The following is a 23,613-nucleotide window of genomic DNA, read 5'->3' as shown; positions in this document are numbered from 1 at the left end:
TCTGCTGAATAAAAATATTAGGGTGAAATTGCTGTTTTTGTAAGTCAAAAATAGTCCATTGTTCAAACTATTAATCTGTATCTCACAAGGCTGCTGGGAATGATAAAGTGAACACTTGTAAACACACACAGGTGCTCAACTTGACTTAGCTGCCACCACCATCATCATCTTTTGCCCCCCCCACTCCAGACAGATGGTCCTTCTCTTGCTTCCTACACACATAACTCCCTTTGCACGCGCTGGTCCCACTTCCTGCCTCACTTCCCTATTTGCTGCCACCCCTTCCTTACATTTTGACTCCTTCAAGGAAGTCTTTTCTCAACCTCCATGTCTGGTCAGGGTTGTGCCCTGGATCCCCAAAGTTCTCTATGTCAACTTGGCTTTCCTTGGTGAGGCCCCAGCAGTGACCTGCCCCTGTCCTGTCCACTGAGGGGAGGAAAGTGTTCTTCCAGTAATTGTCTGACCAACCCGCCACCCCAAGGTTCGGGAGACCCCCACCCGAGGCCCTTCCACCCCCTCTTCTCACCTGGCCCAGCCCACTAGCCGTACCTGAAACAGTGCTGGTGGCCGGCCGCGCATGCAGCGCCACGTCTGGCTGCGGCACCGCCTGCGGGTGCAGCCCAGGCACCTGCTGCAGTTTGGGCAGCGACATGACTGCCTGGCTACTCTCGGCAGGCGCGGGAGGCACTAGCAAAGGCTGCTGCGACGAGGCCGACGTGGGCGGCAGGTGAGGCGGCCGGATCTTCTCCGCCATCAGCTGCTCCTTGATCTTGTTAATCAGAACCAGGTTGTCCAGCTGCGGGCAGGAGAGCAGGGGGCTGAGGGAGCCTGGGCCGCGCCCTGCCCTTTCCCAGTTACGTACGTCCACCCGCGACTCACGTCTCCCCTGGCCCCTCGCCCCTGAGGCCACAGCCAAAGCCTGGGCAAAGTGAAGCAGCTCTGATGAGGGGAGGTCAACCCGAGGGTCTGGCCAACTACATGAGTCTTACCTGGCTGGGCATGGTGGGAGGAGGGGGCCAGAAGTAGGGGTTGTTAAATCGAGGCTCGGCCATCCTGTGGAGAGAGAGTGTGACTGTCACCGGGAAGAGAGCTCTCCCAACTGGCCTGGGACAAGCTGCAGCCTGCTACCCCCACTTAAGTTGGGGCCAGTATCTGGGATCCCTGCCCCTCCGTGGGACCCTCAGCGTCACAGGAGAGCAGCCTCCCATCAGGCCTAGGGAGCCACATCTCCAGGCTGAAGAGTCTGGAATTCAGTGTGTCCCTTAGAGGGGACAGAGGGCAAAGGTCACATCCAGACCTGCGTGTTCCCAGCCCCACCCCATCACCCTTATGCTGGCAGACCAATCTTGACACACACACCCCAGGAGGGCAGTGGGCTGCAGAGCCAACCACCTGGACCCACAAAGCAGCCCTAACCCCATCCAGAGACAAAATGGGGGGTCCTGGAGCAACTCTGTAAGTGGCCACAGAGCAGAAGCAACTACCCATCCCTAAACCCTGCCCTTCTGTCTCCTGCCTGCTCGAGTAGTGACATCCTTATCAAAACAGAGGGCAACTCAGGCTCACCACATATAGCTTTTCTGAAGGGCAATTTGGCAGGATGATTTACAGAGACTCAAATGACTATTACCCTTTGACTCAAGAAATTGAATTTCTGCAAAGTTATCTTCAAGGAACAGGCAACATTTGGTTGTGCAAGGCCACGTGCCATATTTGACCAACATGGATGTGCATCAGAATGTTGTGTTTAAGGAGGAGTTAAGCAGGTCTGAAGCTAGGGCAGTTTGGGGCTCTTCAGTTAAAAGTTTGTGACAAAGCACGTGACATTCTGGTGGCCCTCACCTCTGGCAAGTTCCATGGCAGGCCTGTGCAGTTAGAAGGCCTTTTCAACCAGGGTAATATGAAGGATGGGCCTTCAGGACTATCTCAGTCTTCCAGAGGATCTGAGTCTTCCTGCAACCCTAGAGTAAGTCAAGAGGTGACTTACAGGGACGGTGCTGCACTGAGGTACTCCATACACCTGGCCCCTGTCAAGTTTCTCTTAACTTTCTGACAGAAATTACTTCCTAATTGTTATTGATGCTTAAATGATATTGTTTCTTTTGACACAAAAAGGCCAAAATGAAGTGCCTTCAACCTTTTTTCCTGGTCTTAGAAGCTTGAGAAGCCCCTACTGGAATTGGAGCCATAGGATTTCAGGAGAAAATCTTCAATAAGGACACAAGCTAATCTCAACATTTTAAGAAAGAACTTTTAAAATGAATTATCTCTTGTGACCTTTACCTGAAAAGTAGGTACAAGGGGTATTATTATCCCATTTTATAGGTGAAAAAACTGAGGCTTGGAGAAAGGGGGGGCAAAGAGATGTCAAAGACCGCGGAGCTAGGGTGCCAGAGTCAAAACTAGAAATTAGATTTGCTCAAGCTGGTTCCTCTGGGGAATTTGCTTTGCAAACCTCAGGCCTTGGTAGAGCAAATACCCACATGCAAATGGCTCAGTATCTATATGCAAAAGTCATTGCCACTCATTCCCAGTCTGAGGGCTGGAGCTTGGATCTGAGCCTGGCTAGGTGGGGGTCAGAATACCCTCCTCTGGAGCAGGGGGGGCAGCTCCTCCTCTCCATAGCCCTCCTGCTCCCACCAAGCACAGGCACCAAGATGCCCTTTCCTCTTCCCAAACACCCTCCATCTGCCCCTTACAGCCCAATGTGGGAGTACTTCCTGCCTGGAGTTCTCCCTGATTGCTCCATACCCCTCCAACTTCTTTGCCTGAAAAACATCAAAACAGTAAAAGGAAGATGAAGTTACTAACTGCCCACCTTGTTGCAGGCACACTGACACTGAAAGGCAGGAAGGCACTTTCATCATTCCCAACTTACAACTGAGAAAACTGAAGTTCAGAGAGGTGGCATGACTTGCTCAGGGTCACACAGCAAGTAAGCAGAGAGCTGAGTTCCCATGCTAATGTGCTTGACTCCAAAGTCCAGCTCATCAGTCCCTTGGCTGTTCAGGGATGAATGACAAAGCATCCTGACTGTGAACAAGCCCTCCCTTAGGCAGGCATGCCTGTGACCCTATGGGTGAGTACCTGCTCACCGAGCTGTCTCAGGACCTGTCCTAACCCTGCTGTTGTCCGAGGGGGAAACATGGAGAGGACAGAGCTATAAAGCCAGGGTGAGGCTCCAGGGTGAGGCTCCAGCGCTAGGAGAACCAGAGATTGGATACACCTGTCTCATTCATGCGGGTATCCCCAGCACCCAGGCAGGCCCAGAGGTTATCAACAATGTGAGTTGTATGACAGAATGAATAAATGAATTTCTTTTTAAATAGTAATTATATAAACACAACTCCACACAATTATCTAACACTGTTCACAATTTGCAAAGCTCTTCTGCACGTACAGGCATTCTCATGAACCCAAGGAGGATAGCAAGCAGGGAGGAATTTTCACCTCTATTTCACAGAGGAAGAAACTGGGGCACCAGGAGGGAGGCACCTTGCTCTGGGCCCTTAGGATGGGAAACAGGAGGCAGCTGTGCTGCAATGTTGGGTATTGGCTCTCTATGCCTCAGTTTTCCTCATCTGTAAAATGGGGTAAAAACAAGCTGCCTTGCCTTGCTTCTGCCCTAGCCTAGAACTCTGCCTACTGCACCCAGCTACTCTTCAAACAGTTCTGGAGGAGCTAACTCTTGCTTCTGCTCTTCAGTTCAATTCAGTGCTAAGTTCAGAGCTGCTACCCTGGTCAGGGAGCTATGAAAAAGAGGCGGGCTTGCCCAGGGTTCCATATCTCAGATGGAGCATCCTCTCTGCCACTTATCAGGCCTCTGACTGGTCAGGGACACCCCCCAAACTTAGTTGGGAAATCTGGCCCACAGAGGGGAAGGAGCCTGCTCTGGGTCACTTAATCTGATCTGCATAGCCTCAGCCTGATTTCTCTGGCGTGTTCTAAGTAATTTAATTATTCAGTCAGTGATACTAGCCCTGGTGTCCACCTAGTGTGTGCTAATTGCGGGGCAGGCAGGGCAAGGCCAAACATTTGCTGAGCTCCTACTGAGCATCAAGACATGTTTCTAGGTGCTCGTCAACAGGATCTCATGTGCAATCCTGGGACCCTGTCCTGAAGGAGGGGTTTGAAGCAGGAGAGACACAAGCTCAGATGTATGTCTAAGACAAATGGGCAAGGCAAAAGGGCTTTCCCAGCAGAGGTAGCTTGAGCAGAGGCATGAGGCTTAGGACAGTAAGCAGCCACCACAGGCACCAAAAACAGCCGCAGAGGGTGAGGTGGCCAGAGACACAGGCCAGCTGGCAGGCCACAGAACACCATGCTAAGTGGGAATGTTTGCAGTGAAAAGGCACCAGAGAGTATGCCAGGCCAGTGAGGCTATGAAGCGGGGGACCAGTGAGGTAGAGAGAAGCCTGTATGAGGGTAGGAGCCAGAGGGGCCGGGGTCAATAGAGAGATGCTGGTGGCTGGGCAGGATAGGCAGACCGGGCAGGGCCATGAGCACCGGACAGAACCTAAGACTCTACACTGTGAGCCCCAAGACACAGCCCTGATCCTTGCAGTGGGACAAACAAGTCATCATTTTTTTTTTGTAGAGACAGAGTCTCACTTTATGGCCCTTGGTAGAGTGCCGTGGCATCACACAGCTCACAGCAAGCTCCAACTCCTGGGCTTAAGCGATTCTCTTGCCTCAGCCTCCCGAGTAGCTGGGACTACAGGCGCCCGCCACAACGCCCGGCTATTTTTTGGTTGCAGTTTGGCCGGGGCCGGGTTTGAACCCACCACCCTCGGTATATGGGGCCGGCGCCCTACCAACTGAGCCACAGGCGCCGCCCATCATCATTTTGTTTTTATTATTCCAAAAGGTGGAAAAAGTTGAATGGGTAGATGAATGATGCACCTTCTAGAGCTGCTTCTGAAAACGGCCTGCCAATGGCAGCTGGCCCATCTGTCTACCCATTCGTACCCTGTTTCCCCGAAAATAAGACATCCTCCAAAAATAAGACCTACTTATAGGAAAGATAAGACGTCCCCTGAAAATAAGACCTAGCGCATCTTTGGGGGCACACCTTAAAATAAGACACTGTCTTATTTTCAGGGAAACAGGGTATTAGACACATCTTCTGGGCCAAACCAGGGACCAGTGCTGGGGAACCCAAGGTAATAGGGAAAAGCCCCACCTGGTAGCCCCAAGCTAACTGGAGATAGCAGACAAGTGACCCACAAGCTTCTGCAAAAACCAATGAGACCTACCACACACTACCAAAGACCTCCACGTGGTCAAAGCCAATGGGCCACCGGCCTGTCCTCCGTGGCCTCCCTGCCATCTGATTCCTTGAGAAGACCTATGTGCCATGACCTTTGGGTTCCTCACTTTCTCAGCTGCCTAGCTCCTATTCCTACCAATTGGGCTCCTCAGAATGGGGCAGGAGTCCCCTCTTTCCCACTGGCCTCAGTCCCTGATGGCCCTTCTGCTCTAGGACTTTAAAGGCCACCCAAGCCCTATGTCCCCCCTCCAGCTCAGGCTCTCCCTGGAGCTCCAGGCCCAGCTCTTAAATGGCCTCCCAGGCCCTCCCTTTTGGTTGTCTCAGGCTACACACACCCAGCAGGCCTGAGCTGGACAAGGACATCCCCATCAGCCCAGATGCTCCTGCCAAGACACACAGTAATCCACAACACTTCCCCTCTCCGCCTCCCCCCTCAAACCCCCTACCAGCCATGTCCTCAGGATTACATTTCCAAAATCTCTCTCAAACCCACCCACCCCTCCAGGATTCTCAGCCACTGTCACCCTGCCTGGATCATGGAATGGCCTGCTTTGTTTGGAGCCCAACATAGCCAGGTTCAAATCTTGGCCCAAACTTGCCAGCTATTTGACCCTGGGCAAGTCACTTGCTCCTGCCCCCCTGTAACAGGTTAGCAACCCAGAGCCAGGAACTGACCCAGCCTGGAGAGGATCAGGGAGGACCTCCAGGGGAGGTGATGCCTGCCCTGGGTCTTCAAGGATGAGTGGGAGTTAGCCAGGCAAAGGAGTGGGGAGCATCCCCAGCAGAAGCAACAGCTTGAGCAAAGGCCCACAAGTAAAAAGCAAAGGGAGTGGAGGGGAGCAGTGAACGGTCAGTGTTGACTGGGAGACAGAAGATAAGGTTGGAACCACCAGCCATGGCCAGACAGAAAAGGTTGCTCCCTGATTCCTAGGCCTGGAGGCTGGACTTGAGGCAGCAGTAAGTGGGACGGAAATCTATGGTTGAGAAAAGCCCCTGTGGGTGCCAAGGGTAGAAGGGACTGGATGGCGCAGAGAGGAGTGGAGGGGAAAGGCAGGGGCTGCACCTGCGCCAGGGAGGAGAATGGCCCAAGAGGCCAATGGTTAGAGCTGGAGGCCAAGGAAGCATGCAGACTGCCCCCACGGTGGAGCCCCAGAGGCCCTGTGGATACCAACTCTGACAAATACACCACAGAACATGCAGACAGACAGCACTAAACTCAGACACACAACACAAACACAGACCTGCAGCTCCAAACACGGACTGACAGTGATCCAGCAACTGCCATGAGCAGGAACCCACAGCCAGCAGACCACAGGAGGCTGCCACAGCGGGGTAAGCGCACACCTCCCCCTGGGGCAGGCCCAGACGGCAGCAGTGGGGGCGCTCAGGGAAGTTGGGATGAACACAATGCCTTAATTCCCCCAGAGAACAAACCCTCATTGACAGATCGCAACCTGGAATCCTTACCTAGAGTGTCCTTTCCCACTTGGTGAACTTCTACTCATCCTTCAAGACCCAGCTCAAGTGTTCCCTCTTCTACGGAGCTTTCCCTGAACCCCCAGCCAGTCACTTCCTCTGTGTTCCCAACAGCACCTTGTATATGGGAATAACAATAACAATAATAATGATAATAAAATGGCAGCTACTATTGATTTCAACACCTATGTGTTGAAAATGTTATGATTCATGTCACTGAATCTTCTCAATCACTCTGTGAGATGGGCATTTAACAGAAGAAACAACTGCAGCTCAGAGAGGTCGATCAACTGGTTCTAAGTCACGCAGCTAATAAGTGATGGAGTTAGGATGCCACACAGATCTGACCCAGCACTACAGGGCTGATCACACTCTGGTGTGTGTGGTTATCTCTTTCCCAGGGTTTCTTCCCCACCAGACTTCATGTTCTTAACAGGTAAGGTTGGTCCTCATTCACCTCTGCCCACATGTAGCCCAAGGAGGTCACTTACAACAGGCCAAGTAATGTGTCAGGATATTTTGCAGCCATTACTTTACCATTAAAGTAGACTCATTGTATGGATAAGAAAACTGAGATCCAGAGAGGTTAAGCAACTTGCCTGAGGTCACAGAGCTGAGTCTAGATTTGAAACCAGGTCTGCCCATCACCCTTTCCCAGAGGGTGGGCTCTGAGGCCAGCCCAGCAATCTCCAAGAAGGGGGGTGTGCCAAAAGAGGAGTATCCCAGGTGCCAGGCCCTGCCACCTGGGGACACTCAGACCTAGACAGTCACAAAGCAGATGGTCAGCCCAGGGTGGAATGTAAGGAGCCTTGCCCGCTAGAGGGCAGGGGGTGCAGTTAAACAAAACTTCCATCCTACCCCCCATCCCCAGCCCATCCCACACACGTTGAAAAACAAGATTTGCCCAGACCCCAAGGCCACATGGGAACTAGCGAACAGGAGAGAGCAGGACCCAAAACTGTCCGAACACTATGATTACAAGGAGGCAAAAATAAAAACCTGCGTCAGAAAAAGAAAGCTGCAGGGAACCACGCCCAAGGGAGACTGGGAGCATGGGGTGGGGGGAGGCAGCTGGGGCTGCTCTTGTTTTCTTGTCTTTGTTTCTCTGGTTTCCAAATTCTCAGTAATGTCATTTAGCTGCTTTTATAATGAAAACAATAAATTCATTCTTAAAAAATGAAAGAAAGAAAGTGATTTGCAGCCCAAGAAGGGGAACAGATGGAAGGACTGGAGGCAAAGAAGAGCAGGGGGAGTTCAAGGTCACTTGTTGGTGGGCATTCAACTGACCTTGGCATGCCAGGCCCTGCACAGCCCTAGCCTTGAGGCACAAAGACTAGGGGGAGGGGATAGGGTATCAGGAAGGGCTACCTGAAGAGGTGACACTCAATCCCCACGTTGCAGCTGGTTAGGATCCCAGAGGATGGTGAGAGAAGAGGGTCTCCACCAGCTCCCGTGCCCTGTCCAAGACCTGTTTAGCTCTGGCTTCAGCTTTGCAAGAGCCTCTTCATGATTTCCCCACTTCTACCCTCTTCCCCCACTCCACTCTCCTATTGCAATCACTCTGGTATCAGATCACAATTCTGCCCCACTTAGAACCTTCCATGGCTCCCTACTTCCCTCCAAACAACCTCTGGGTTGTTTAGGCCCAGTTCCTGCTGACCTCTCTGGCCTCCCTAGCTGTTCCACCTTGCCCAGCCCAACCAGGATGGCAGTCTCCCTATTCCCAAAGGGGTCCACTTCTCGCCTTGCCTCTTCACCTTCCACAAGCTGCAACTCCCTGATACCCTCTGCCCTCTCCATCTCATTAGTTAATTCCAGCTCATCTCTCAGGCCCCAGCTTACAAGCCACTTTTTCCTGAAGCCCTTAGGGATTGCTCCACCTCCACTCCCCGGCAACACTGGGTGCTCTCTTTGCTCCCTGGTACCCTGTATTTCAATCATCAGAGCGCCTCTCACCCCACTTTATGTCTGTTTTCTCATCCATCCCTGTTGCTAAACCTGCACTCTGTCAGGGAAGGATTATGGCTGAGTCATTTACATTTCATGCCATGCACAGTACCTGTTAAGTGTTTAAATGAATGAATGAACGAATGCTTGGGTGGGGAGAACTGAAATTGCCATGGCCTGGATAGAACCCCGTGCTTTCAGTCCTCTCCACCCACTTGGCACTGTGCTGTCCCCTGTGTTACACTGTTCCCTATTTCCTGTATCCAAGTCCTATCTTCCTGATTGTTCTGAAAAGGTTCTGTGTGTGCCCTGAAAAGACTGGCAGCCCCCAAAGAGATGTTAACAGCTAATAAACCAGCAGCTTATTTTCCCTAGCAGTGACAATTCAATGAGCTTCACCTGTCAAAATAGCACAAAGAAATAAGAAAATGCTAACACTCAAGACTGGTGCAGATATGGTGAAATTAGCATTCCCGTGTATTACTGGTCGGAGTGTAAATTGGAACAATCATTTCTGAAAACAATCTGGCAGTAATGTGTCTAGAGCTCCAAAATGTTTGAATTTCCTGGCCTGGCAATCCCATTCCTGTCCATCCATCCCTAGAAAATAACCTCAAAATAGAAAAAGTTATTAATATCTGCACAAAGCAGTTTGCTTCAGTGGTTTTTTACAATAGCAGAAACCTGGATCAGCCAAAATTTTAAATAATAGGGAGATGGTTCTGTAAGTTAAGTTACTCAGAAATATAGGCTACTATTACTGATAATAGCCAATGTCCTTGGCATTGTAATGACTCATTTAACACTGTCAACCTATCAGGAATCAAGGCACAGAGAGATCTGGAAACTTGCCCAGTGTCAAGGAGTAAGTGTAGGATTTGAATCCAGACAATCGGGCTCTGGAGTACAATGCCTTCCACCCTGAAGCTGGATCTATTAAGAAGGATTCAAACCACTCTGCAGTCATTTAAAAAATGCTCATGATACTATAGTCCAGGAGGGAAAGGAAAAGATAAAAAAAAAATTATCCGCATAGATAAAAAGACTTTTATATAAAAACTAGGTGTTGAGAGAAAAGAGGGGAAAAAATCATCAAAAGTCTAACAGTAGTGGTGTTTTTAGGCTTAGGGTGGGAGAAGAGATAGAGGTGGTGGTGGTGGTGTGTGTGTGTGTTTATGTTGAGGACAGGGTCCAGGCTGGAATGTAGTAACATCATCATAGCTCACTACAAAGCTCAAATTCCCGGACTCAAGCTGTCCTCCTGCCTCAGCCTCCCGAAGTGCTGGGATTACAGGAGTGAGTCACCACACCCAGCATGAAGTGGGTTTTTATTTACTTCCTCTCCCTACTCTGCATGTCAGAGTTGATGGGGAGATAGTCCTGGAGGAGTGCTGTTATTTGACCTTTTTTAAGGAATATTTTTAATAAAATCAAAAGTTCAATAAGCTTTGGCAAAGCAAGACACTCCAGATCCCAGCCCATGAGCCTCACATAAGATTCTGGGCTCAGACCCTGCAAGTTTACGCAAGAGACAGAGGCTCACGGAGAGTCAGGGGCCTACTCAAAAGCCCACAGTGAGACTCCAAGCCCACCCATGACCCCAACAGGGTCAGGAAGGGACTCTCCATCCCATCCAGGGGCTCCAGCAGGGAAGACCAGGCCAAAGAAGAACATATCCACAGCACTCAGGCTCCTGCTTAAAATCTTTCTTGGAGTCCCATTGCTTTTGGGAACAGTGCAAACTCCACAGCCTGACACCCAGGCTTTTGCCAAGAAAGTCCTGCTGGCCACACTCATGCATTACACTTCCCTCTGCACCTGTCTCTCAGGACCCCCAGAACAAAGTGCTCTGATATGCCATGCTTTTACACAGGCTGTGTCCCTCCTTCTGGGCGCCATATCACCCAGGTGGAACTCTGCCCTCAAAACTCAGCTAAGCTGTCACCACTGTGGGTGTTGTATCTGGTTATGTATCTATGCAGTCCCCCAAGTGAGTTCCCCAAGAGCAGGGTTTGGTGACAGCCCCATTCCCTAACTTGGCCCCCAGCTCATCTGGCTCTTCCCTTTGATCTCCGCTTAAAGGTCACTTTATGACCTTTTAGCCCATAGAAAATGAGCTACCCTGTTACACACTCCCATGGCCTTCCACATTTTCCCAACCCCACCTGCCTCTAAATACTCTGCCTGGCCTATCTCCCCATCATCCGTGACCCACAGGGGCAGAGTCACAGCTACAACCCCAGAGCCAAGTGCTGGCCACAAGTAGCTGCTTAAGTGCCTAGTACATGTTGGGTGCTCAATAAATCTTCACTGAGAAAATCGATGAGAGGAGGGGTCTTTATACCTAAGCCCTGAAGACCAAGAAGTCTGCCAGAAGAGCCTTGCCAAGCAGGGGGTCAGCATGTGCACTAAGGCATGAGAAACGCTCGCTTCTTAGGCTAGCAAAGGTTTCCCACATATGGTCCTTGCCCCCGAGAGAAGGCTCAGAAGCCGGGCTCATACCAGAGACTTGAAGGTGGACAGGCCAGAAGGAAATTTCAAGAGGCTGACACAGGGGAGGGCATGGTAGGTGGAAAGTACCGCACCTGCCAATGCCCAGTGGCAGAAAAGCACACAGCATCACATTGGTCGGGTGTGGGTATGGTGCAGGAATATTAGGAGCAGGAGAGACAGGTGACCTCGTCATTCCCAAAGGACCAGAGGTGTCTGGAGGAAAGGCCATGGGGGGCCATGGGATGTGCCTGAGCAAGGGAGGGTCACAGTCACGGTTTTCTTTTTTTCTTTTTTTTCAGTTTTTGGCTGGGGCTGGGTTTGAACCCGCCACCTCCAGCATATGGGGCTGGCGCCCTACCCCCTTGAGCCACAGGCGCCTCCCTCAGCCACGGTTTTCAATGGACAGGTCATTATAGGGCCTGAAGGGGAGAGGTAGGAGATGATCTAGGTAAAAAAAGCTGAGGTTTCCCATCTTTCCAGCTCCCGAGACCCCATATGCATGGTTTGCCTCTTTCCACCTCTGTCCCTACTCTATGCAGCCTGGAGCCTTGAGCCCCACAGCTGCAACTGCCCCACCCCCAAGACCCTGGCCAGGCAGGGTCACCCCTGGAAACTCACCCCTGGGAACTTCCTGTAAGGAAGAGCTCCCTAGGGTCCTGGATCCAATTAGGCTGTGTTTCCACAGGGGCGTGGGCAGGGCTGTTTTCACTAAGATGGTGGGGCTGCTGTCTGGCCCATGTCAATGGTAGCTGGAACCCCCACCAACTCCTGGCTCTCCAACCCCTTTGCCCTCTGGGCCTCCAGATATTCCCCACCCCACACCAGTCACCTGGAGACACTGGGGCAGTGGGCCCTCTCCAGAAGGCTCAGGGCCCTCATCTAGGAACTGCCTCTGCACCTTCTTGCTGAGAGACAGTTCTAAAGGTTTTGAGCCCCACCCCACTTCCATTTTCCCCAGGGACCCCCAGCTCCCATCCCCACAGGAACTCTGCCTGTATGAAATCATGTGGTAATAATAATAATAGTTACTTCCTGCACACAAGGCACTATAAGCCCTTTATAAATATTTCTCACTCGGGCTCCCAATGACCCTGTGAACATTTCTTTGAAACATACCACATATTCAGAAAGATGCTTAGAACATAAAGGGACAACTTAATGACATCATAAAGCACACATCAAGGGTACCTAAGCAGCCCTCACCCCTAGTCCCTTCTCAATTACAGTCCCCATCTGTCCCCCAAAGTTTGGGGTCACAAATGAGGCTCAGAGAGGTACTAACCTGTTCAAGTTTGTGCAACTGGTGAGGGCAGAGGGAGCAGAACCCTCTGGCAACTCCATTTCCTCTCTGGGCCTCTGGGCCCTCCTCTGTAAGATGAAGGACTCCAACTAAATCACAGCCTGGATTCCTGGACCCCTCAAAGGGTAGTGTGGCAGCTCAGGGGTTAAAAGTACTGCTTCTGGGAACAGGGAACCCCAGCTGGGGCCCTTGGAATTGTTACCTAAAAGCCCTAAACCTCAGTTTTCTCATCTGTAAACTGGGAATGATGATGTTGTTGTGAGGATTTAATGAGTTAATAGTATAAAGTCTTCAGAATAGTGCCTGGTACCCAGTAAAGACTCCGTGTTAGCTTGTCATGATTGTTAGTTCTGTAAGGCCTAAGAGCCTTTCCCAACATTCCAAAGACCCACAGGGAAATCTGTGCAACCAGTGAAGCTACCTGGGGGGATCAGGGGGTGGAGTAGCTCTGGGCAGCTTTCAGGACCCATAGGGGCTGCCCTGCTGACTGGCAGAGATCCAGGTCTGGGATTAACTCAAAAAACAAGGAAGCCAGCTACTAACCCTGGCTCTGGCCTGGCTCCCAGGAGCTTTCCAGACAGGTCCCAGGGGTCTTGGGCAGGGAACCCCTAGCAGGAGGTCCTAAGCCTGCTCCCCTGCTATACCACAGGACCCCCAGGGCAGGCAGCCTGTGGCACAGGTCAAACGTGACTCAGGCCTGGGGTGGAGGCCACAGCCAGAGTGGGCCCTGAGCAGGGCAAGGAAGTGAGGATCAGAAAAAGGAGTGGGCAGGGTCTGGGTGGACATGTGGGTGGGGGAGACACACCAGGCCCTAGTAGGCCCCACCTGCCCCTTCATCCCAGGGTACAGGGCTACATCTCCACATTCCTGCATTTGCCACCTCAGAGTCTTTGTCCAGGGCAGGCTGTTCCCTCAGTCTGGAATGTCCTTCACCTAGACAATGTCAGGTCAAAGTTCAGGTATCCATTCCTCCCAGCTCCTCCTAGCACCCCCAACACCACCACGATCATCACTCATCACAGCGAACGTAACAGCAGGAAGCTATAGGGAAGCCTTTATAGGAAAGTAGTTCCTTCCCAGCATTGAGGGAAATCTGCAACCACATAATCATCTGTGTGGTCTTTTGTCTGACTCCCTGTTAGGACACATCAGTTTTTTTATTTGTTTGTTTGTTTTTGAGACAGAGCCTCAAGCTATCGCCCTTTAACAGCTCACAGCAACCTCTAACTCCTGGGCTTAAGTCAATCTATTGCCTCAGCCTCCCAAGTAGCTGGGACTACAGGCGCCCACCAGAACACCCAGCTATTTTTTGCTTGTAGTTGTCATTGTTGTTTGGCAGGCCAGGGCTGGATTCGAACCCACCAGCTCTGGTGTATGTGGCCAGCGCCTTAGCCACTTAAGCTACAGGCGCTGAGGCAGGACATGTCAGTTTTCTTTTTTTTTTTTTTTTTTGTAGAGACAGAGTCTCACTTTATCACCCTCGGTAGAGTGCCATGGCATCACACAGCTCACAACAACCTCCAACTCCTGGGCTTAAGCCATTCTCTTGCCTCAGCCTCCCGAGTAGCTGGGACTACAGGCGCCCGCCACAACGCCCAGCTATTTTTTGGTTGCAGTTCAGCCGGGGCCAGGTTTGAACCCGCCACCCTCGGTATTTGGGACCGGCGCCCTACCAACTGAGCCACAGGCGCCGCCCAGGACTCGTCAGTTTTCATCACACCCATCCCCAGCATCAACCATGGGGCCTGGCTTATAGTAAATTCTCGAAAATACTCATGAAGGTGGACAGAAGAGAGACATCTGCCTCACCACTTCAAGCACAGCCAGGCAGAGTGTGGACACACCTGAGTGCAAGTGTGTGCGTGGGGGCTAGTGTGCAAGGCCCAGAATGCAAGGTTTCATCCTTTCAGGTGCTCATGAGCGTGTGTGTGCACGATGCACTGACTCAGGCATGCCCAAGTAGGCCTGGGTGAGTGTGGCTGGGTGTGCAGTGTAGGTGAGCAGGACATGTACCAAGAGTGTGACACACATGCGGATGAATGGGCATGTGGCAGCAGGTTGTTTCCTGTGACGGTGCACACAGGTGCGTCCCGAGAGTGTAATCATGCAGGTGGCAGGGGTGTATGTGTGTGCTTCTGTGTGATGTGTGTGTACCATGTGTGGGTGGCACCCTCCAGCAGAAATGCCTCCTCAACTCCTGCTGGCCCAATTTGGGACACTGTGGCAGTGTTTCTGAAACAGCAGGGGAGCACTCCAAATTGGCAAAGATCGGTGGGAGGGGTGGAGGTGAGCAGGGGAATAGCTGATAATGTATGTTTGAATGTGTGTATCTAAATATGAAAGGGTATGCCCCCCCCAGCCAGTTGTCCCCCACAGAACCCCAGAACCTGGATGGATGGCTAGACTGCTCCCCCAAGGACCCCAAAGCATTTGCACAAAGCTCAGAAAAGGACCTAGATGGTGGGGGGCCCACCAGGGACATCCTTGTGGCCACATACGAGGCAGGACAAGAGAAGACAACTTGGGACCCCAGAGCCAAATCCCTCAGCCTTCCTTTATTACCTTATCCACCAAAAATACTCTGCTACTCAGCCACCTCCACAAACCCAGCCCAGCTCCAGCCTGGAGTCCCATAAAGCCATCTCCACCACCATAGCACAACCAACTTTCACAGCCCATCCAAGTGTCAGGCCCAGCCCTAGGCATCCAGGACTACCATCCCCATTGTAGAGTGAGGAAACTTGTGGCAGAGAGGGAGCAGCTGCCCCAGTAAAGGCTTTCCCCTGCCTTTGTACCCCAAGGCTAATACTGTTGTGGCCCGTTGGCACCTGGGGAGCAGAAAGCCCAGCAAGCAAAGCCTCTGGAGATGTACATGACCTTGGACAAGGCGCCCTCCTCTGCCTTCCCAATGCAGTTTCCCTGACATGTAAAATGAGGTGGGAAGTCTACTTTTCTCCTAATAATGCATGACTTTAGATCTCACATAATTCTCCAAGAATTGTGTACTTAAAAATCATCAGATGCAGACTTCATTGGAGAGATAACTATCATGTCCTTTCCTGGAGTGCACCAAGCCTGCCAAGCACTGGGCTACAGAGATAGGAAGAGCTCAGGAAGTACTGACATCCTAGCAGCGTCTGTATACCCATTCATTCATTCATACATTCAACACCGTGCACTGAGGCTGCCTGCCCTCAAGGAGCTCACAACCCAGTGGGAAGAGAGTGGCTACTAAAGCCCCAAACCACAAGGTCAAAGGCACTGGGAAACCAGAACACTAACATCCCCTCCCAGGCAGCACTTGATACTTTGTAAAGAAGACAAATCTCCCCAGCAAAGAGAATTGTCTAACAATAGGGGACTATGGGAGCTGGGGGCTATCTGATGAGGAGGGAGAGGCCCTTTTGTCAGGGTGTGAGGAAGGGATTCCTGCTGTATGCAGGTATCAGGTGAGGTGAAGATGGGCTTTCCTTCAGTAGCTGAGAATGGATTCTAAGGAGGAGTCCTAGCTAGAGTGCTGGGTTCAAATCCCAGCAATAGCCCCAACAAGCACCATGAACTGGAGCAAGTTACCTAATCTGTGCCTCAGTTTCCTCATCTGTAAAATGGGGGTAATAACAAATGAGAATGAAACGTGTTAATACATAGAAAGCCTTTGGCCTGGCACAAAGTGAGTACTCTGTGCCACTAAATAAATAAGCCACTTGAAAGTCTGCTTTGTAAGAGTCTAAGTCCAACATCAGATCACACTAAGACTCAAGTGGCAAAGGTTCTGAGCTGGAAAGCTTCTCAGATGCTTCTGAGAGTCTAAGGTTCTGAGATTGGAGGTGACTAGGATCCTTAGATTCCATGATTTAATCATCTCATTATTTCTTTTTTTTTTTAATGTTACCTTCTTTTTTTTAATTAATTTGTTTATTTATTTATTTTTGGGGGGCCGGGGCCGAGTTTGAACCCACCACCTCTGGTATATGGGTCGGGCGCCCTACTCCTTGAGTCACAGGTGCTGCCCCATCTCATTATTTCTTAACAACAGCCCTGAGCCTCCCAGGGGAAGAAGACGACAACCCTCTATGTACCTGCATCTCCCAGCACTGCCCGGCTGCCAGGGCTGCTGCCACACCTGGCCATTCCAGCCTTTCCTCATCTCTGCTAAGGCCCCAGCCACACCACAGCAGAACCACCTGCTCACATCCACATGGGACAAGAAGTGCAAATAAACAAACAGATGAAAAGGTCTCAGATACTGATAAGAGCCACAAGAGAAAATAAAAAGGGGGTGATGGGACAGCAAGTGGCAGTGAAAAGCTATTTTAGAGCAAGTGGTCTGGGAAACCCCTCTGAGGAGGTGACATTCAAGCAGAAACCTGTGAAACTAGAAGGTACCAGCCATGCAAACCCTTAGGGAAAAGCACTGTAGGTGGGGGGATGTGCAAAGGCCCTGCCAACAGGCTTTGTAAACTCAAGGTACAGAAAGAAGCCAGTGGGGCTGGAGGTGGTGAGATTCCAGGGTGAGGAGAGAAAACTGAAATTAACAGGTGGGGAGGGCCCAGACCATGAAGTACCTTATAGGCCTAGAAAGAGTTTTGGATTTTTTCTTCTAAATGCCTAGGAAACATTAAAGGAGTTTCAGGAGGAGGGTGACAAGAGAGCAGGGCTTTCAGGATCTCCAGATCATTTGGCTCATTCTGAAACCACTACCACGTTTCTCAAAATCAAGGCAGGGCCTAGGACAGTAACCAGCAATCCTTATAATTCGGTGGGTACATACAGAGCTCCTACCATATGCCTGGGGCAGGGCTGGAAGACACAGCAGAATGGTCTTGCAATCACTCCCAACAACCCATGAGAAATTCAGAGAGTACCCCATTTCAGAGATGGAGAAACTGAGGCTCAGAGAGGGAAAGAATGTGTTCAGCATCACACAAGCCATCTGACACAATGGACTTGACCTCAGGCCCCAGGCCCAACACAGTGATGGTCTACAGAATTCCTTTGCTGCTTTCAAGCCTCTTACTCACTGACACCACTTCCCTGGAGACTCACGTAGGCTCCTAGTGAATACTGCCCTGGGCAGTGCTTTACGCACGTGCAGTAGGATCTCTTCTTTGTCATTGGCTTTAGGGCACTGGAGGACTGTACGTGTATCTCACGTTTGTCCAACCTGGGCTAGGTGAGCTGAGGAGTAGATGGGCAGACAGATGGACTACTGAGGAAATTAACCAACAAATGAACGGACAATGAAAGAATAAAGGAATGATCTAGTGACAATTGAGTGAATAAACTAAGCAGAGGCAGAACAAACCGAGAGAGAAAGGAATGGCTAGAAGGGAGGGCAGGGAAGTGTCTGTCCAGGGGAGGGCCGGGGTCAGCCTTGCTTCAGACCCAAGGTATACTTCACCCACACACCAGCCTCCTCCTTTCCACCTGGGACCAGTTTGCCTAAATTCCCCAAGACTACAAATGGGGAGACATTCCCCATGTCTCTACCAAGTGTTGGTCATTATTCCATGGCCCCATCACTATGGAACATCATTCCCAGCAACTGCTGCTCTCCTGAGCCCCATGGAGCCTGGCAGTGGGTAGTGGTTCACTTCCTCTGAGCATCTCACAAAAGAATGGACACAGATGAGGGCTCTGTCCTAGCTAGAACCCAAATCACTAGGTAACTTCCACCTGGCCTGGGTAGTGCTTTAGGTATGTGCAGTATAATCATTTGGCTCATTCTGAAATCACCACCATGTTTCTCAAAATCAAGCCAGGGCCTAGGACTGTAACCAGCAATCTTTATATTTCGGTGGGTACATACAGAGCTCCTACCATATGCCTGGGGCGGGGCTGGGGCTTCCCCTCTCTGAGGGGATGACCTCAAAGGGCCTTTCCAGCTCTGATGCTCGGTGGAGGATGGGCCTCTGCATCTTTACAGTCACTGGGGTCAGAATTTGAGAGAGCATGAACTAGAAGGTGGTAAAGAGCCCTCCCCACCAGCACTGACATCCAGCTAGGAAAAGGGCCAGGCAAGGAGTCTGCAGGCCTGAGTTTTAAAGCTTCTGCCACCATTCTACCTTTCCCAGCCTTGATTTCCTAAATTTTATAAAGAGATTAATTTTTCCCACATGGACAATTTCACCCAAACTGAGTTTCTGGGAGAGCCTGACATGGAAACAAACACGCACCACACTGTACAAACCATAAAGTTCAATCCTCTCAGGAAGGATTATAATGGTGGGGTTGGGGGGGGGAAGTGAAAGGGCAATGCTGTCCCATTCCGGTCCAGTTCTGTCCAAAACGAATCTTCCATAGGTCTGGACCCACAGTGGGGAGAGCCCCACAGTGGGAGCATGAACATTTGGGTCCCTGGCTTAGCTCCTCTTCTTCCTGGCACTGTGACTTTGGGCAAGTCACTTCCCCTTTCTGGACCTCAGTTTCTCCATCTAAAAAGTGCTGGCTTTAGGTATCCTCTGGCCCAAGTGCACCAAGTTCCACAGCCCCAAGCCCTGAAACCCCAGCCTTCAACACCTGACTCCATCGTCAGGGAGGTCTCACCCCCCCACACACACACCCCCGTTAAGGCAGAACAAAGACCAGGCTAGAGTGCTCTCCCCTGCAGGAAATCCTAGAGTAGGGGTTAGACAGGCTCAGGGCAGTGTGTAGGTCCTCCTAGGACAAGCAGACTTTCCCAATAGGGAAAGGCTAGATCCAACCCTCCCCTGGTGCCCTGGACAGCACCAGCCACCCACCCAAATCTTGTGGGCCCAGCCTTCAGACCCCTTAGGAGAGCCAGCAGGCCCTGACCTGTTCATTGGGAAACTTCGGGAACTTAAGTCCAAACTGCTTCCAGCTCAGAAGCCTCTAGGGCATAGGACAGGGATGGCAGAAAGGGATCTGTGCCCACCACAGGGGAGAGGCTCACAGCATGAGGAACCAGCAGCCCAGACAGGACCTGCTAGGCTACAAGGCCTGCACCCAGCCAAAAACCCACCATGCAGTGGGTGTGGGGGTATTCACCACCAGATGTCACTTCTGGGGACCAAGTGGATCACCAGGTTGGGGAAGGGGCTCTCCAACTGCAAATGGCCAAGCACACTTGCCTGAAGGTTCTGGGGGTTACCCAGTGCCTGGGCAGGATTCTCACCTACAAGGGGGGCCTGGCCACCCAAGAAGGAGACAGGCCCACCCCTACAGACACAGCTCCCAAAGGTTCCATACTGCTCCAGGGCAGGGTGCTGAGAGAGAAGATTATTTCCTCATGCCCACTGAGCCAGGAGCCAGCCCCTGCCTCTCCCCCAGCCCTGAGGACACAGATCCATACAATGGAGTTTTTATAGAGCCCCTTCCAAAAGACGTCCCCCAGTTTCCCCCAAAACTCCCATCCCCAAGCCTCCACATCTTCCCCCCGCCCCAGGAGCTCCGAGGAAACCGGCAGTTAACTTTTCCCCCAAACCCTGCAAAGGCAGCTGACTGGGGGGGAAATGGGCCCCGAGATCGTTTCGCGGCATTTTACCGCCTTCCAGAAAAAAAAAGAAAGAAAAAAAAAAAAAGAAAACTTTCGGAGTTAACTTTAAATTCCCTGCCCTGCCCCCCAAATCGCCCGGCAGCTTCCCTTTTTTTTCTCTTTAAAGTGCAATTGCATTGTGTCTCACCTCCCCGAAAGGCTCGCGGCTCTCGCCAAAGAAAAGGAAAAAAAGCCAACCCTTCGGGTGCCCCCTCTGCTTCCAGCCGCCTCTCCCACATTCTCAGACAGTTTTATTAAAATTTTCAGACAAAAGAAAAACAAAAATGGCAGCCTGGCTTATTTTTAAAACAGGACAGGGACGCCATATTCTGCAGATCTGCAAAAAAAGGGAGAAATCCGGCACTGGCCGCTCCACCGGGCCGGCTGCAAAGTGCGCGAACCGCGCCGTTTGCAATCCGTTTATTTGCATTAAGCCCCATGAATCATTGTTTACCGGAGAATTGCAGCAGGTTTGAATAGCCCGGCTTAAGAAAACACATACACGCGCGCGCACACACACACACACACGCACACACTCGGAGACCAGCCCCAGACACGCCGCAAGAGACACTTCCTACCCCGCGCGCCCCGCGGCTATCGCTGTCGCTCCGGGCCGGGCCCCGGGCTCAGGCGGCCCAAGGCCCTCGGAGCGCCCCGGCCCGCATTGACAGCACCCGCGCCCCGGCCCGGCCCCCGCCCGCAACTCGGCGCAACTTTCCCGCGGGCAGACGTCCGGCGCCTCTGGGCCCGCTCCCCGCGCGCCCCGGGCCCGCACGGACCTGGCTGTGCTGGCGGCGCCTCCGGGACGCGGCCGCAGCCCCGCGCCCGGCGGCCCGAGGAGGGCCGGGCTGGGGCTCCGGCTCAGACTCCGGGCTCGGGCTCGGGCTCGGGCTCCGGCTCGGTGCGGAGCCGCGCGCAAACCTTCCGGGTCGCCTGCTGTTCACTTCTGGGTTCTGCAAGCGCCGAGGCGGCGGCGGCGGCGGCGGCGGCGGCGGCGGCGGCGGGAGGCTGGGTCTGCAGCGCCGCGCGGCCCCCCGTGCGCTCGGCGAGCCCCCGCGCCAGGCGCCCGGCTCTGGGGGGAGGGGGGGCCGCGTCGGGCCCCCGCCTCTCCGCTGCACAGCCCGTCCGGCCCCGGGGGCTCCCGCGAGTGGGCAGCGCCGGGCGCTGGCTACGGCGCGCGAGGGGAGGGAGCCGGGCGGGGGGCGGAGGCGGGCCGCGCACTGGGGGCCCCGCTCGGGCCCCGGGGCCTCGTCTCGCGCTCGCCGCCGCTGCCGCCTCGCAAAGTTGCGCTGCGCCCCCCGCCCGCGCCGCGCCGGAGGCACAGCCACAAAGGAACTCCTCGCCCCCCTCCGCCCGCCTGAGCCGCGCGGGGAGGGCACCGGCGCCCGGCCCTAGGACAGCCCCTTCCCCAGCGCGGGGGCTCCCGGGGCCCGGGCGGCCGCAGCCATTGTCCCGCCCAGGCCGGGCCGCCGCCTCGCACCCCTCTCCCGGGAGATGGCGGGCTGGGGACCTCGGCCTGCCGGCCACAGCCCTAACCAGGAGGAACCCTCGCGATGCCAGGCTGCCCCTGGGGGGGGGGGGGTGTCTCCCTTGAAGACCGCAGGCTGGAGGGGTCCCCCAGAATGGACCCTCACACCTGATAACAAATGTCTCGCTCAAAATCCAAGCTGAGATTATTTTTTTTAAGACGAGGACATGTGGGGCGGGGGCAGAAGTTTGCACAGGCCAGTCCACCCCTCCCTGGCCCTAGGCCCCGAATCCCAAAGGTTGGGGCGGCCTGAAGCTGGCAGCTCCTCTTCTCGCAGAGTCTATCAGAGGTGGCACCGGCTGTCCCCCAGCTCCAGACCTCAGAGCCATCTGTGTGACTCCTCCTCCCGCCTCACCCTCCCCAGCCAATCAGTCACCAAGTCCTCTTGATTCGGCCTCCCGGGCTGTGTTAGCTTCCAAACTTCACTTCTACCTGAGGAGGCGGCCAGTTCCTGGATCCTTTCACTGGCTTGGATTTCTGTAGCTCCTACTGCGGCCAGCGTCTGAGCCAGCATGAATCTGGGCCGTCCCTGCCTTCAGAGAGTGCACAGTCCCCAGGGGAGGACTCACATAAACAATCATCAGCCACCGTCTGCTTGTCTTCCAGAAAGCATTTCCCAATTCAGTAAATAGGTATTGAGGACTTCCTAAGCGTCAGACTGTAATGCTATGAATAAGCTGGACAAAGTCCCTGCCCTCGTGGAGATTCTAGTCTAGCACAGGATGGCAAATACTGTGAACAATCTGAGGGCAGGGCTCACAGGGACCGCTTCTCAAGCCCCAAGCCCCAGGCCCAGAGCAGGGGCAGAATAAAATGTGTGGCATGGATTACACATCACAGTGGGAGAGCACAGAGGAGGCCACTGTTTTTCTCAGTAAGGTGGGGAAAATCTTCAGAAATTGCCGGCGGGGTGAGTTAGATGGGGAAGAAACAAAGGCCTTCCAGTTTCCAGAAAGGAGGATAATGAAAGTACCAACCCATTGGCAGGCACAGTGCCTCACTCTTGTAATCCTAGCACTCTGGGACACACAGGCAGGTGGATTGCTTGAGCTCAGGAGTTTGAGACCAGCCTGAGCAAGAGGGAGACCCCCTCTCTACTAAAACAAATAGAAAAATTAGCTGGGTGTGTTGGCAGGTACCTATAGTCCCAGCTATTCAGGAGGCTGAGGCAGAAGGATCACTTGAGTCCAGGAATTTGAGGTTGCTGTGAGCTATGACACAACCGCACTCCAGCCTGGAGCAACGGAGGGGGGCTCTGTCTCAAGAAAAAAAAATAAAATACCAATCTGTTGTTGAGAAGGTTTTTTTGAGACAGAGTCTCACTTTATTGCCCTTGGTAGAGTGCTGTGGTATCATAGCTCACTGCAACCTCAAGCAATTCTCTGGTCTCAGCTTCCTGAGTAGCTGGGTCTACAGGCACCCACCACAACACCCAGCTATTTTTTGGAGACAGGGATCTCACTCTTGCTCAGGCTGATCTCGAACCTGTGAGCTTAAGCAATCCACCTGTCTCGGCCTCCCAGAGTGCTAGGATTACAGGTGTGAGCCACCACGCCTGTTCTTGATGAGAAGTTTCTTGAGATAATTTAATAAACAGGGGTGAAGAAGCAAATCACCTCTGTAAAAAAATTCCAAATAATTTATGTGGATACTCAGAGAAGGGGAGCCTCACCCCCTACTCCTTAGGTGTGGGCTATTCATAGCAACTTCCTTCCAAAGAATACAGTATGGAAAGGGAGGGGAAAAGAGTAACTTTATAGCCAGAAACCTGAAAACTACCACTTTAAGTGATCAAGGTCAAGGTCAACATCAACAGTCACAAATCACGTTGATAGTGTGGACACTTGATATTACGACACTTTACCTCTGTGGGCTTCCTCCCAATAACCCATAACGCCAGACTGGTCATGAGGAAAACAGATAAAATTCAATAATTTTATAGAATTTTATTGAATTGAAGCATCCAAGAAAATACCTGACCAGTGCACTTCAAAACTGTCAAAGTCATAGAAACATGGGAAGCCTGGGAAACTGTCACAGTCCAGAGGAGCCTAAAGATATGTAACAGCTGAATGTAGAGGGATAATCTAGTGGGAGAGAAAAAA

The 23,613-nt window shown here is 52.5% G+C and overlaps 1 protein-coding gene across 3 annotated transcripts in view; it reads right to left on the bottom strand.

The window, feature by feature from the left end:
* ZNF362 (zinc finger protein 362) overlaps window positions 1-21,275 on the bottom strand; it is a 41,895-nt gene extending 20,620 nt beyond the window's left edge. The window contains exons 1-5 of one of the 3 annotated variants that reach the window (XM_053576170.1): window positions 20,760-21,275; window positions 6,737-6,862; window positions 2,700-2,768; window positions 990-1,053; window positions 550-796 (exon numbers count right to left, since the gene is read on the bottom strand). In XM_053576170.1, the coding sequence (XP_053432145.1) occupies window positions 550-796; window positions 990-1,053; window positions 2,700-2,768; window positions 6,737-6,774 (418 nt within the window). In that variant the 5' untranslated portion in view covers window positions 6,775-6,862; window positions 20,760-21,275. The remainder of the gene's footprint in view (window positions 1-549; window positions 797-989; window positions 1,054-2,699; window positions 2,769-6,736; window positions 6,863-20,759) is intronic. The other 2 variants (XM_053576171.1, XM_053576172.1) reach the window with 2 other exon arrangements.
* Window positions 21,276-23,613: the final 2,338 nt, after the last annotated feature.

The sequence above is a fragment of the Nycticebus coucang genome, chromosome 22 (genome assembly GCF_027406575.1).
Source record: "Nycticebus coucang isolate mNycCou1 chromosome 22, mNycCou1.pri, whole genome shotgun sequence".
Lineage (NCBI taxonomy): Eukaryota > Metazoa > Chordata > Mammalia > Primates > Lorisidae > Nycticebus > Nycticebus coucang.
This window is presented reverse-complemented; position numbering and strand designations above follow the sequence as displayed.